At 39.2% G+C, this 15,465-nt stretch overlaps 1 protein-coding gene across 1 annotated transcript in view; it reads right to left on the minus strand.

Moving 5' to 3' along the window:
• Positions 1 to 15,465, minus strand: part of PPP1R14C (protein phosphatase 1 regulatory inhibitor subunit 14C) — a 54,731-nt gene that overhangs the window by 4,520 nt on the left and 34,746 nt on the right. Inside the window, exons 2-3 of the mRNA XM_039707551.1 lie at positions 10,690 to 10,773; positions 9,319 to 9,351 (exon numbers count right to left, since the gene is read on the minus strand). Coding sequence (XP_039563485.1) covers positions 9,319 to 9,351; positions 10,690 to 10,773 — 117 coding nt within the window. The remainder of the gene's footprint in view (positions 1 to 9,318; positions 9,352 to 10,689; positions 10,774 to 15,465) is intronic.

Genomic DNA, 15,465 nt, shown 5'->3' on the forward strand with positions numbered 1-15,465 from the left:
ACAATCATTTTTTTTTTTTAATACAAACTACACATTTTTATATAAGGTTTTATTGCTAAGCTGGAATTTCCCTGACCTGATTGCCAGGAACCTTATACACATCCTTCCCATCGAGCAGAAGTGTGAACAATGAGCTTTTCCTTGTGATTGTGCCAGCTCAGTTATAACCCATCTTTCAGGCTTTTACTGCACAGGGCCTTACACCAGCTACTGAATGAAGCAAAACCTATGGCTGGATACAATGCAAGCAGTCAAAGCAGACTTCCACAGCTGAAGCCTGCACAGAAACCAGCACTCATGCCAAAAGAGGTGTTTCTCTTGCCACTCTCCATGCTGGAACTAGTATTTTGGTTGGCTGAATCCTGAGCTGTACAAGAAAGCTGATCTGGCTAAAAATCTCAGCTGTTTCTCCTCTTGCCCTGCTACTTTCCAAGCTGGCTCAGTTCTCTGACCAAGCCCACCACCCAGCCCACACTAACACTTGTGTCAAGGCAAGGCAGGAATGAGGACTCAGAGGTAGCACCACTGGTTTATCACGGGTTAAACTGGTTGCAGAACTAAGTGAATGACACTACTTTGAAAACAAACAAATGCCAAACCACCCCCGCAAAACCAAAAAACCCAAACCACAACAAATGAATTCATGGACCAGGCCTTTATTCACAGTGATATTTTCCCCAGTTTCAGCAGATTTCCTCTTTTTAAACTGTGTGAGGAACAGAAGCTTGCAGATCTGCATCATTCTCTGAAACTCTTTTGGTACAGAGTTTCTTGCAGGTGCATTAAAAGCCACATAGCCTCCTTACTGTCACATTGGGAAAATAATGTTTACCCACAGTACTGTGTTTGAACCTACAATAAGGCTCTTATGTAATCAGCTAGCTGTAAACATGGAATGTAATTACTCAGTTAGGTTGATATGAAAAGCCGGGTTGGACAGGGCTTTGAGCTCGTCAAAGGATGGTGTCCCAGCCCTTGGCAGTCAAACTAGATGATCTTTAAGGTCCCTTCCAACCCAAACCATTCTATAATTCTATGAAACAACTAAAAGCATGATTTCCTAGATGAATGCTTGAAGTTGAAAATTCCAGTGAACAAAGTCACCACTTAAATGACAACACAATAACTTTCAAAAAAGGTCACATGGAAACATGTATTACAAGATGTTACACTTTGTTCAAGGAAAGTCTGCATAAATGTGTATTTTAAATTAAGAAATATGTTGGGTTTTTCTGATTGGCACCATGGTCCCAACAAACCAATCTCCTTTCCTGACAGACTATGCACGTCTACAGTGAACTGCATGTACAGTTGCACCATGGTTATTGTTGCACCCACACTACCTGTGGCTGCAATGCACGGCAGCAAAGGCAGAGCAGCTACACAACAGTGGGGTCTCCACCCTGAACTAAGCCAAGGCCACTTCAGGAATACATCTGTGCATATCAATATCATGCTTCCCATCTGGACAGCCTAATCAGATGATCACAAAAATAGGTTTCTTAAGACCCCCAAATCCTCTCCCTCCATCCTCTTGAGGCTGTCTTACTTCACAAAGGCACAAGCCACTGGAACAGTATAAACTTTATACTTGTCACAGTCCAGTACTTCTCCACTAAAAAAATCAGAAGGAGAAAGACATGCTTACTCTAAAAATTCACAGCTTTCAACAAATTTTGCATTAGTTCTGTGTCAACATATCATCACTGTAAGGATCTGTTAGATAATGCAAAACTATATCGCATGGTGCTGCTTGAAACACATAAACACACTTTAGGATTTTTTACGATCAAACTTACATAAAGCCCTTCAGTACAATCATTAGAGAAATAAACTCCCTAACGTGACCTTAAAAGATTCTTACTTGGGATTAATGTCACTTGTATTGCCTGTCAACAAGTCTTTCTATTAAAAATCCCCAAAAAATTATAGTCCCATCAGATTAAGACAGCTTTGGAGAAGAATGGGCTGAAATGCAGTTATTCCCTTAGAAAAACTTTTAAAATTGTCTGTTCAAGTCACAAATACTCTACAAGAAGACAATGCATCTGCAAACTCTCCATCAGCTTACAGAAGTAAGAGCCTCATGGGAAGGGACATCTGCAGAGTGCACAGGAACACCTATGGTACTCTGTAGTCATTAGAGGTATCCCACCCTGCCATTCCTCTGCCCATTCTCCTACAGCTCAGTAGAGTCTGGAGCAAGTTTCCCTTAGATACCAAATGTAGCCAAGGGTCAGTTGCTTTTTAATATGAAATTATAGCAAAAGAGATTAATTCCTCCCCTTAATTTTGAAGAGCTATCACAAGCGCCTTCTTTTGCACAACAAGATACGTGCTTGAGGTTTTCAGTTTAACACTACCCAGAACCTTCTTAATGCTGCCAAAATAAACCAAACTGTAGGGTCAAGCCCCTGAAAGAGATCTGAAGCAACTGCAACTACTCTTAAGGCAGAGAAGGCATTCATTTGAAGAAGTATATATAATAATTTTAAAGGCTTTATCCCCCAGGAACTTTTTTTTTTTCCTTGAAATAAGGGTCTGCAGTACCAAAGAGTAAAACCCAACAAGAGCATTTTGCATGTGGCAGACATTTTGCATAATACAGTAGCATTGTTGTGCACTTCCCATAGACACCCAAACCACAGCACTGGTTCAGCACATTTCTGATTTAAGTATCACTTTGCATCTGACACTCACATGGAGCTGGCTGCTAGCAACACAGTTGTGCTCTGGTGCTTGTGCCTTTTTTGCTTTGCTTTTCCTTCTCCATGAAGAAAAATCAGTGTTCTAGAAAAGATGCACATTTTCCCTCATGGCGACAGGAAAGGAGACTTCACAGCATTTCAGTAAACCTTCACTTTATAACTAACCAGCTCAGGTTTATGTCAGCAATACCCATTTTATTTTCTTAAGCCATTGCTCAAAAATTGCTGGTTCCTTGTGGCCATTTGAGTCAAGACTTAATATCCACATCTGTCTCTACTTTGTACACAAAAATCATTGTACACAGAGCATTTTACTGAAATCCCCCATAACAAGATAAGCTGAAATTTAGCATCAGATGTTTGAAAGCAGATCATGGACTAATCTATGCTAAAAGCACTTCTGTAGCACAGGTTGAATTATTTACCTATATATATTGATTTAATTCATGGAGTTAAAAACCAAGAATAATTCATTATTCCTTGAAGGCTTATAGCTAGGAATACACAAGCTACATGTACTTCTAATACAAGAAAAATCTCACACCAGCACTTTGTGCCTTGGTAAATAAAATAAAATAAAATGATAAAATAAAAAAGTTTTTAGAAAGTGTAAAAATGTATGCAGATTTAGTTAAAATTCTTTTTTACAAATTTTCTGTAAGGAGGCACCCTTATAACAAGTATTAAGAATCTTTTTAATTTGTAATACTAAATCATTGTTTCTAGAAGACATCTCTAATTCTAAAGGCAAATTTTAATGAGAGACTAAATCCATAGCTCATTTGAACTCATCTATATTCAGCCTTAGGCAAAAAATAAAGGCAAAAAACAAAGGTGAAATGATAATTCAGGAAAGGGGAGGAAATCATTTCACCTCTCTGCTTTGGTGGTGTGACTCATTGTTTTAATGAGGTCATTTGACAGACAATGAATTCCAGGCTTCCTATTCAAGTCTTCCAATTAATTCTGGAGACTAATTAGATTCTGCCTCTCCATATTTCTCTTCCTTAAACAGTACACATGTAGTAGGACAAGTTTTTAAACTAAAATTTAGAGTTTCTAGTCCTCCTGCTTCACTAGAGCATGAAATGAATCCTAAGTCAGCTTTCCTTCACAGCTTTACTTCCCTGTAGCCAGGTCAAAAACCAAGATTAACTGTTTGCCCAAGGCTATTTCTTGGAGATGGCTTTATTAGTTGGATGTAAAAACTAAAGTCAGCCTGGAAAGCAATCCCACAGCTGACTGGGAAAAGAATCTGAATAATAACCCATCTTACTGCCAAACACCTTCTCTTCCACACAGGCTCAATCCCCCCTAAAGCCAATTGTACAGAGAAAAGGGAACTGCTTTGGGAGAACAGGGCCAGAAGATGCCTTCTATTAGCAAAAGTCAGTGCAACATCTCTGTAGCCTCACTGAATGATGTCCTCCACATGTCCTCTCCAGTGAGGCCACAGCATCATCAGTGTCCAGAGCATTAAATTTTTGTAGCACTTCAGCTTCTTGGTGAGCTCTGTATAAGGCACTAACTACATACCATAAAGCTTAGCTACAGTTAAGACTTGCAGCCCAATTATTCTCCAATTCAGCAACACGTAAACAAGCACAGCTTATTCTTGTCAAATCACCACTTGCTCTTCCCTTCTGATATTGCTATGGGTATTTATAAGTTGTGTTCATGATTACTGGCAGAAATGAAAACATGCAACCTCAATTCTCTCCAACACTGTAGTACAATATAGGGCAGATCTCAGCGGGCACATAAAAAGTTTTACTTCATTGAATTCAGTGGTCAAATGGATGAACAAGAAATCATATTTAACTTGAAATGCATCTTCCTGCATTGCTTTTAAACAAGCATGTTTTCTAACCTTTTTTCTCTACAAATTCTCCTATTTCATTTCAAGTAACATGGACACAAAATATATTTGCTGTGACTTAATAATTTACCACCCATCAGCTGCCCTGACTTGCCCAGACGTAAATGCTGCACTGACGCTTTAGCTTTGGGACACATCTGCAGTGACCATTGCTTCTTGTGGGTATCTTACATCTTGCTGCCTTGCAACAGAATAAAACCCCAGTAACATTAACTGGAAATAATTGATAACATATTAGGACCAAAATAAACATAAGGTGCTTCAAAAGTTATGAGGCTCTGTTTCAGATTGAGCTTTCTATTCATGCCTGTATACTAAAAACATACAATGTCACTACATACACAAAACAGCTTTTATCTTTAAAAACCACAGTGCCTAGACAACTAAAAAGAAGCATTGAGCTTTCTATTCATGCCTGTATACTAAAAACATACAATATGTCAATACAGAAACAAAACAGCTTTTATCTTTTAAAACCACAGTGCCTAGACAACTAAGAATTTGCATCACAAGCCTGTCATTTGCTCCAACTAGGAATTAAACTTGGAGAAACATACAGTTAAGCAAATGCATCTCTACCTTTTTCAAAAGTGTTAGAAGCTGCTGAAATAGTCCAACCACTGAAGTAATTGAGTAGGCAGTAATCAAATCTCTGCCCAAGTTCTCCAGAAAATATGCACAACAATTCAACATAGTTTGTTTGCAAACCATATTAAAAATTATTACTAGAAGCTTCCAGCTATGCAACTTCCTTTTATGATGCAATTTCATCTGCTTTTTCTCCCATTTTGCACTAAGTGAAGAATTGTACTAACAAAATAGATTTAATCCTGCCTGAATGGGAAAGATCTCCAGCTCCCATTTTGCACTAAGTGAAGAATTGTACTAACAAAATAGATTTAATCCTGCCTGAATGGGAAAGATCTCCAGCTCCCATTTTGCACTAAGTGAAGAATTGTACTAACAAAATAGATTTAATCCTGCCTGAATGGGAAAGATCTCCAGCTCATTCATCTGAAGCTTTGTATATTTCTATAAGAAAAGAAAGAAGTAAATAAACTGCAAATTTAATTTATTCAGTTTTCTTCAAACACTCATTATCTGCAGACCTTGTGTTGCTCAGCTGCATCTTTTGGAGCCAATGAGCATAAAAATCACCCACTCATAGGATTTCTCTCCCACAGCAGTTTAAGAGCTTCCTTGTCATTTTTCCTGTCTCACTTTGACTGTCCCACTAGTGGAAGCTCTAATTCACATCAGCCATAAATATTTCAAATTTTCTCCAATGCCCAGTCTAAATAAGTGGCCTTGCTGTTACCAATAGCAGAAATAACAGCAATACAGATTTAGTCAGCCTTCTTCAAAACATGTCTTGCAAAAACTCCATGGATTTCACAATCACAACTGTCTTCCTATCCTGAATAAGAATCTATTGTAAAGTATCTAAAGATCATCATCAAGATTACAGATTATGTTGAAATCTGTTACATTCACTGAGAACATTAAGATTCTCCACCATCAGATGATGACAGAGAACATCAGACAGAGCTGAGATAGCAACTCAACAAAGGTCAGAGTGGGATTTTCCACAAGTGACATGTGGGACTGTATGAAGAACTGACTGGCACACAGATGATGCAGGAAGAAGATGCTGCTCCCTGCTCCTCTTCAATCATAGAAGTTCAGATCCAAAATTTAATTATGGTACTGATTTAGCAGATACTAAATCCTTTAAATTTGTGTACATAATAATTCTTTACATAAAAGTCCCACATTAAGCATATTTCCATACAAATTGAAACGGCCATAACTGCTACCTAAGGAAAGCTTTTAATATTTTAAAGCATATTCAACAGTCTTGCTGTACTTCCATTATAAGAAAGGTTTTGTAACAGTTCCTTATTAGTTACTGTCAGCTACTATCTTTGGCCAAATTATTAAAGAGGTTGGGAACTCTCTCCATGTTTTAAGTGACCTGGATAACTCAGCTTCCTGATGAAAAGTCAATCCAGGATACATACAAGCGTTCCTCAGTCTTTCCTTAACCTTCAGTTTAATGGAAGATACTGAGCAAAACTGACTTAAGATATACATTTGCAGGTTTAGAGGTTTTTTTCACAGCTGGGTAAGAGCTTTGAGTTATTAACCTTTTTGCCAGTACTATTTTTCTTTATGTTCTGAATAGCAGAGACATCATATTACCTAACTTTTCCCCCAGTTAGGGATTACTACCTTTTGCAAATTCTATAACTCTTGATGATAAAATCCCTAGTGCACTTGACAGAGTACAGTATTTCATTGGTCAGGAGAAATTCGATTAGCTCATATCTATTCTCCACAAATCTTCTAAAAATCCTTCCACAAGCCAACTACCTCAATAGTTTTGAATGGCCTGCAAATATAAAAGATTGCAGATTTTCTAGACAAGGTGTAGGTCCGTATATAGCAAGTTTAAGCCAACTAAAAGACTCTTTAGGTCACCCACAGCAGGATAAAAATCACTATTTTTAAGTGGCCTAAGCTAGCAGTCATGCAGTATTACTGGACTCACCATTCCATAGATGAAGAAAAGTGCTATTGTAAAACAGTCCCGGGATGTGCCTCATTTTGGAAACTATCTTCACAGAATCAATTAAGTTGGAAAAGGCCTCTGAGATTGAGTCCAAACTACAACCAAACACCACCTTGTCAACTAGACCGTGGCACAAAGTACCTTTCCTTGAACACCTCCATGGTGGTGACTACACCATCTCTTGGGCAGCCCATTCCAGTATCTACCAACCCTTTTGTGAAGAATTTGTTCCTAATGTCTAACTTAAACTCCCCTGCCATAGCTTGAGGCTATGTCCTCTTCTCCTATCACTAGTTCCTGGGAGAAGAGGCCAACACCATCTGTCTACAACCTCCTTTCAGCTAGCGTAGAGTGCGTGGATTAAGTACCCTCTCAACTTGGCTATCTCTAAAGATTGCCAAGGAAGATGAAAATTCTCACACATAAGGGAGCTGCCTCCATCCCATCCACAAAGGACTGAAGACACAGGTCTCCAGTTCAGTACTAAAGTCTCACCTTGATCCAGGTGCCTTGAGGGCAGACATAGATGTGTCCAGGATGTTGTTCCCTGAGAACTGCCACAGAAACTTAATTTACCAGTATGGCACAAATCTTCCCTGTAGTTCTACAACCAAAGTTTCCAGTGGAACACTCACTGACATCTGTCATGTACCCTTATCAGCTCTCTGAAGTTTGTCCTTGCGTAGTGTCAAACTTCACAGGTAAAAAAAAATCATTCATATGGCATGTTTAGGAAGAAGGAAGAAAAGTAATTATAGGATCTCTGCCTTCTTCCTCTGCCTTCAGATAACACAGAGATAAGAGGTCAGCACATGACTGAGTGTTAAGCTCTTGGCAGCCTGTTCCTCCCACCTAGTCATGACTCCAGCTTTCTCTTACTAGTCTGTGACAAGAGCCACGCCAGGCTCCACATGCCATATCCATCTTCACACCTATCTTAAGAAGAAGCACCAAGGTTCAATGGCGCTTGCTTAGAGAAAGCTGGAGAAGGCTGACAGGGTCATTTTTACTGCATTTACTACAGTGAGACAGCATTTACTACAGTGAAGACTTGGCATTATGGCATCTCCATAATGGAAGAGGTGTGCTATCGGCTGTAAGGCAACAGAGATAAAACACACAAACTCTACAGGTTTATCACCTGAGCCTTTCCGGGTCAATTCCTCACACTGTCAAAATGTTTGCACCAGCAGTTCCAGAGAATCCTCCCAATCTACCACAGAAATCAATAGAAATGAAAAAGCCTTGAAGAAAATATCTCATGGACTGTGAAGTGTTTATTCAACCATACCAGCAGTTCTTCCTGATAGTCTGACTATCCTTAAGCCCCACCAGTTTATATGGCTACAGCTGCAGATATTACAGAAGAACCAACCTATTTGAAGCTTTATTTCAAAACTAAACACCTGGTTTCTAGTCATGCACAGCTGAAAGGTCTCTGACAAGAGGAATCCTGCAAGCCAACCCCTCTATTAAATACTGTGCAGCATTTCTTGACTTCTGGGAAAGAACTGGCTATATAAATGGAACCAACTGACCCATGACCTAGACTTTTGATTTTTACAATGAGTCAAAGGGGTTTTTTTACAATGTTTACTCCTCCTAGTAAGCACACATGAAAAGCACTGGACACATCAATAGATACCCAAGTTGAAAACTGAGTAACTAAATCCTGCTAATACAGGCGATCCAACAATTTCATTCAAGTCCATTCACATAAACAATTAGCCAAGCTGCATATCTGCATAACAGTTCTCAGAATAAATTTTACTGTCCTAGATAAAATTAAATTATTTCACAGCCAAGAGCACAGTCCAACATGCAAATATTTTAGCCATCGGATGATAACTATATTTAGTTTTCTTGTAACACAGCAGCGTTAAAAGTCAGTATAGTCAGAAGGACATTACAGCAAACAATACTGATAGTTCAGCTGGAATGAACAACAGTTCCTCCACAGGGAACAATCACATTCCTACTGTAGCCAACTGACAGGCACAAACATTTTCAGCACGTAAAGCTCCAAGTCTATCAGCTAGATTAGATAGCCATTAATATTAATCTAACTACTTTATCATAAGAATAAAAAGAAAGTTATTTTAGCTTGAACATTAAGTACAGTTTCCACAGGTTAATAGCATTTTTAAAAAGTCTTTTACCTCTGTTGGTTTGTAGCAATCTACAAGAGTTTCCTAGAAGCAAAATACGAAAAGGTCAGTATCCATACAGAGTAATAGTGAACATAAACAAGGCATGGTATGAAACCTGGCAAGGGAGGAGAGAAAGAAAAGAAGCAAGAATAGGAATCACTGAATGAAGATGTTACTGAAAACCCAAAGTTATACAAGTCACCTTTGCTCCCTATGTGGATCAGAACGATTTGTACCAGGAGAGAAATAATGGCTTCTTTCTCCAGGTAGGAAGTTACAAGTCTCCCTGTCTCCAAGGAAAACTGAGAAGAGGAGGAGAATCCAAGAAGATTTCTCCCAGGAACAGACATGTGAAAGGCAGCTTTCTGTGAGGACATGAGAGTCTTTGCAATGCAGAAATAGAGACGTTAGTTATTCCCAGCAGGGCATTCCTAGCAGGGGGCTGCTGCAGCTCGTTTAGGCAGAAGCAGCAAAGCTATGTATGAACGCTGAGCAATCAGCCTGGGGCCATGCCCCACGTCTCTGTGGCTGGCCAGCGGGCACTGAGAAAAGGGTGCTAATAGGCACTAAAATGAGATGTGCTGCATCAGAGCACCACATCAGTCACCTCCCAGGAGCAAGCTGAGGGCAAGCCACGACTCTAGAACAATTTTCCTTTTCTTAGTGCATCTGAAAAGATTACAAATGGAGACATTTCCTATTGGTTTTATATATTGATTTAGAGAGAGATTTCTATTAAGGCATTTATATTTATGATATTTCTTTTCTTTTCCCCCTCTTTCTTCCATTCATTACCTCCTACCTCACACAAGATTCAAAAGTTTAGAGAGCGGGTTTAAACTGTTTAATTTCAGCAGATAGCTTTTGAAATTCCCTCCTAATTCCTGTTCCTGACCATCTTACCCTTTCTTTGAACTTTTTGATGGGTTCCAATTTCTTTCTAGCACAGACAGAAATAATTGCCAGTAGGCTAAGCACAAGGGAAGATTTCTGGTCTGTATACACATTTCTACTGCTGAAGTGAATCACAGAAACTATCTGGTCATCATAACTGACTCTCAATCATACAGCTTTTTCCATGTGTTATTTTTCATTTTCCTATGTTTTCTCTATTTTATATAATTGTACAAATTTGAATGAGGCTAATTTGGCTTAGCATATTTCCCTTTTTATTTACTAGGCTTATCACCTACCTTGCAAAAATTTTTTATCTAAAAGGATTTTGGTTAACTTTGAACAGTCTGGTAGACTATGTTAGACTGGATTGAGGAATCTCTCCATTGTAATTCTACGTTTACGTGGATTCAATTAAACACAAGGTATTGCTCCAGATGCATTACTTCAGCCACCTTCCGATTTAGAATTACAAAATAATATTACCTGTAATTTGAGAGCTCTCTCCTCTTCATTGGCTGCATCAAGAAGGTCATCAATGTCAATTTCTACCTCTGGCATTTCTTCTTCCTGAAATGCAAGAACACCCACTTAGTCCATAGAGCTATCTTTTAACTAACCCCAAAAGCAGCCTAGTGATAGCACACAAACCCCTCTTCCTGGGGCCAGACAAGGAAATCAATAGGGGATGGTGGCTTGATTCCTTGCTCCCAGGCCAGCATCAGGCCAAGCCCCAGCCTCACAGAAGGTGACAGTTCTTAAGAAATCCTTTGCTCCCAGCCAGGACGTGCTACTAACTCATGGCCAGCAGAACAAGTCATGCTACTCTCACAGTACTGGGCAAAAGGATGAAGAAAAAAAAAAGGAGATGGAAAAGGAAGTAAATAACAACTGCAGCAAGCCACAAAATTGTTTTGAAAGCATTTTTGATTGGACTGCTTTTCTTGGTAACACTGAGGAAGATCTCCCTTGCATAAAGGATGCCATACGTGCTCCACAAGAACTCAGATTTTCAGTACCTGCAGTGAAGCACAAAGTCTAAGATATAGATTATTTTACAGAATTTTTCTTAACCCCCTTGTCAATCTTACACTCCTCCACCCACACACTTTTCTCTTTGCATCACCAACACATCAGATGCCTTGTTCTCTGAGTCAGAGCAGCAGTCCGTCCATTTTGAAGGACCTCTAAGCTCTACAATCTCAATGAGAACTCATCATCCACAGATATCACCATGTATTGCATTTTCAGATATGCAAAAAAAACATTCTGCTGGCTATTTTATACATTTTCCCATCAAAATTGAGAACTCATCATCCACAGATATCACCATGTATTGCATTTTCAGATATGCAAAAAACATTCTGCTGGCTATTCTATACATTTTCTCATCAAAATCGTTATGCAGCTCCCTGCTGCACATACAAAACTCTGGTCTCAGCCACTCTCCCACACCAAGTCCAGCCTTGACAGCAGCCTCAGTGCCATGGCACACAGCCCCTCTGTTGTCCCTCCTCCAACTAAGCCAAAACATGGGCACTGCAAGACTCTCCTGTCCCACAAGTACACTGCCATTGATCGACTTGCTGATGTGGCATCGCTTTGGCACCAACCTAATGAAAACAGAGACCTGAAAGTCTCCAAAGTGGAGGGTGCATTTAAAAGTCAGGATGAAGCAAAAAGATCACAGCAGCAGCTGCTGCATTCTTGTACCCCACCAACACTTCTCAAGATCCTTTAAAGAAGCATTTTTACAAAAATGTGGTGGTTCTAGCAAGTTGTAGAAGTTTCAATAATTGTGAAATTATTTAACAGCTCCAATAGCAACTGCCTCAGGTAATACCTAAATTATTCTTCTACTGTGTAAAAGACAAGCTAAACATTAGCAATGGTTAGAAGGTTACTTTCTAACCATTAGAAGGTAAGTTAGTTCAAGTTAATCTAAGCGAAGTTAAGCACCAAAGTGGCAAACAACTAGCTGTATTAAACTCCAGCTAAAATGTGAGGAGGAAGGACAGAAGTTGGATGATTTAAGTTCCCCATTCCCCATCTCCAAAGGAAAGTGTGCAGGGACACTGTAGGGCAGTCATGCAGGCAGTTAGACCCAGTGAACAAAAATACACAAGGCACACCCTTTGCCCAGTCAGCCTGGTCAGAAAGGAAGCGTGGACATTGGCTGAGATGAAGTAAAGATACCAATTACTGTAACACAATCTGGCAATATGGGAGTTTCTAACCCAATGCAACAGATTCACTAGCAATTTAAACAAGAGGAAGAGAAGTCTTCCACAGGCTATATATTCAGTAAAAGCCATCAGAATTGGAAAGGATAAAGAATAATCCATAACAGTGGTACAGTTACTTAGTAGTTTATAATCCCAGCTCTATACTAATTCACATATCACACCAAGAACCAGAAATTCCCCACATAGGTAGTAAATCTCCTGAACATTTTATCTAAGCAGCTCAGCCTAAATACTGTTAAGACAGGGTGCCTGGAGTAACTGCTAATATTGTAAACTTATCAAAATACACATCCACTGAACTGTGTAAACAGCAATAGTGCATATGTCTGCATGCAGAAGCACTGTTCAGCACATTGAGTATTTTGTCAAATACACATTTTGAACTCTTGTCCCTTGGAGCGGCATTCTAGCAAACTGAAACAATGTTGAAAAGTAGCAGTGAGGGGCAATTGCCTAGAAGGTATATGATGCTTTTTTGTGATCACACTTCATCGAAGTTGAGTGCTCCTGAAAGGTTAGTTTTACTCTGAATGGTGCCAGTCAAATGGAAGAAATCCTTGCTTCTTTCCTCTTCTTGAAATCAACTTCCTCCTACATTTTCAAGTTTCATAGTGCCCATCAATTCAGAGGGCAACTGCACCAACAGTTCACTGAAATTTCAGTATAAGAGGAACAGCTCAAAAAGTGATAAAACAAAATCAATTAAAAACGTTTCTGAAACAAGGAACTATAATTGTATCTGACACAATGGCATTCAATTAAGTTACATTTTCTGTAAAATATCATGTGTATCTTCTTTATTTCACAGCAGATTTGAACTCTGATACATTACACAAATGGAGGGGGAAGCCCAAAAAGGTAACTCTTGCTCTTATTTTTGGCTGAATGAACAATCAAACACCTTTTCTCCATCTGAACTACTGCGCCTGCATGATCTGAGGAGTTTCATGTAAGGCATGAAAAACATGCCCTTAAGTCAGGAGCCTGACCACCCCATAACAGCTGTAATGACAGAGGCAGGAAAGACAAAGTCATGCCTTCTGTTTGACAGATTTTATTGGTGAGATTAGTCTGGTTGCTCCAATTACAATTCAGATACAGACTGGGCTGGGCCAAGCCTGAAAGGGTCTGTGCATAGCCAAAGGATGCTATTTTAAGGGTCTTGCTACTGTCATGAGGCTGTGCAAAAAAACAAACACTGCCACCAAGTCTGCTCCAGTAAGAGGGAGACAAAGTGATGCATATAGCAGATGGGGGGGCAAAAACCACTAGCATCATGCTGACAAGGAGCATCCTCCAGAGAAGCTAAAATAGGGGTGTGGGGGTTCTGGGTGCAAACATCTATCAAACATCCTCTCTTGGGGAAGAGGAGGATGGACACTCTCCTTTTAAGCACCCTTTGCAGTCTGCATCAACAATGTAGGCAGAACATGAGCTGATTTCTGCTTAATCATTCAAAAGTCAGAAAATATCAAAGACAGCTTCCATGATATTTAATGAAACGTAAATTCAGCCTTGCATTGAAAGACAGATCCATTACTCTTTAGATTGTATGAATTCCTTGCAGGCTACTGGCAAAAGACCTTGGGCACAGACATGCATTAAGTAGTAAACAGCTGTAGCAGTTTAAGACATTGTAACCTCCCCAGCTGGCAGTGGTGAATGGAACAGAAACAGGTGAACATCCATTAGTGAGACCAGAGAAAGGTCTTCAAAACCAGCTCCCACAGCAGCTTAAGCCAAAGGGCTGGATTTTGCAGGGGCATCTTGAAGAACACTTGCACACTCCAGTCCGCTGACCCTGAGGACAGCACCTCCAGTACAGCAAAAGCAGGTCTGACATCATTCCAAGTATCTACTAATTAAACATTTATTGGAGGCTTTAAAATTTAAAGGGCAATGGTTGCCCTATGGATAACTTCCCACTATAAATCCACCTGACAAATTCATCTATTATCCCATACCCCCACTGTTATTCACCGTGCATCATCATGTTTGCAGTGCTGGGAAACAATTAAATAGGCTTGTTTGATTTTTACTTTAGATTTTAGATCTGAGAAAGAAAGGAGAAGTTAAACACAGCAAGAAAAATTAAAGTCATCATTTGTATTGTGAGTTTGGAAACAGCAGGAAAGGATAACAAGAGAAAAATGAAGGAAAAGGAAGGAAAGATGACCTTACAATTCAGACGTTACAATGAAAGTTTCAGATTGTATGAATCAGGGATTTCTCTCAGAGTCCTGGAAGATCGCCAGTAAGTGATCAAAATCAAAGTAGAAAATAGGACCAGTTTTTCTGGAAATATCCATTTAATATATTAAAATATTTATTTATTTTAGAACAGGCATCTACTGGGAATCTAATAAAGGCAGTTCTAAACCAGTTCATCTGCAGGCATGGATGGCACTGCAAGACAGAGGTTCAAGTCTCAGGATGATAAATTTAAAAACCCATAAATTACCAGGACTAGAAACCATTGGTTGCATATGCAACCTGCTGGGATTATGAATGGATTGCACTTAGTCCAGGTAAATTAATATGACCAAATAGTAATTCTTAGAAAACTCAAAAGAAAAACTTATGTGCTTCTTATTTCAAAGCATTCCGTTGTTTTGGGGGACTTATGCATGAGGGGAAAAGTGGATAAAAGTGAAAACAATAAAAAAAATAGTTTAAGTGATCAAAAATTATTAATCCAGAATTAAAGAAAGAATTAATTGGCTTTATTGTTTAAAGCCAATCCTACTTAAGTGCAAAGTCAAAATACACAGCTAAAATAAAGCTATTTGCAAGGCAAAAAGACTGTTCCATCTATTGATTGGTATGAGGAAAAGAAGATTAGAAAAGGATGCTGAAGACAGCAAGAAGGTACTCAAAAGTGCCAGGTTTCATGAAATTTGCAGTAAGAACAAGAATCCTCAGTGGTAAAACCCAATTACTAAATAACAGCATGTTTTCCCCAATCCTAAGAGCAGTAATGCCATAGCAGACAAGATGATTTAATGTAGAACATGAA

Source organism: Passer montanus, unplaced genomic scaffold (assembly GCF_014805655.1).
Source record: "Passer montanus isolate IOZ18808 unplaced genomic scaffold, ASM1480565v1 scaffold2, whole genome shotgun sequence".
Classification (NCBI taxonomy): domain Eukaryota; kingdom Metazoa; phylum Chordata; class Aves; order Passeriformes; family Passeridae; genus Passer; species Passer montanus.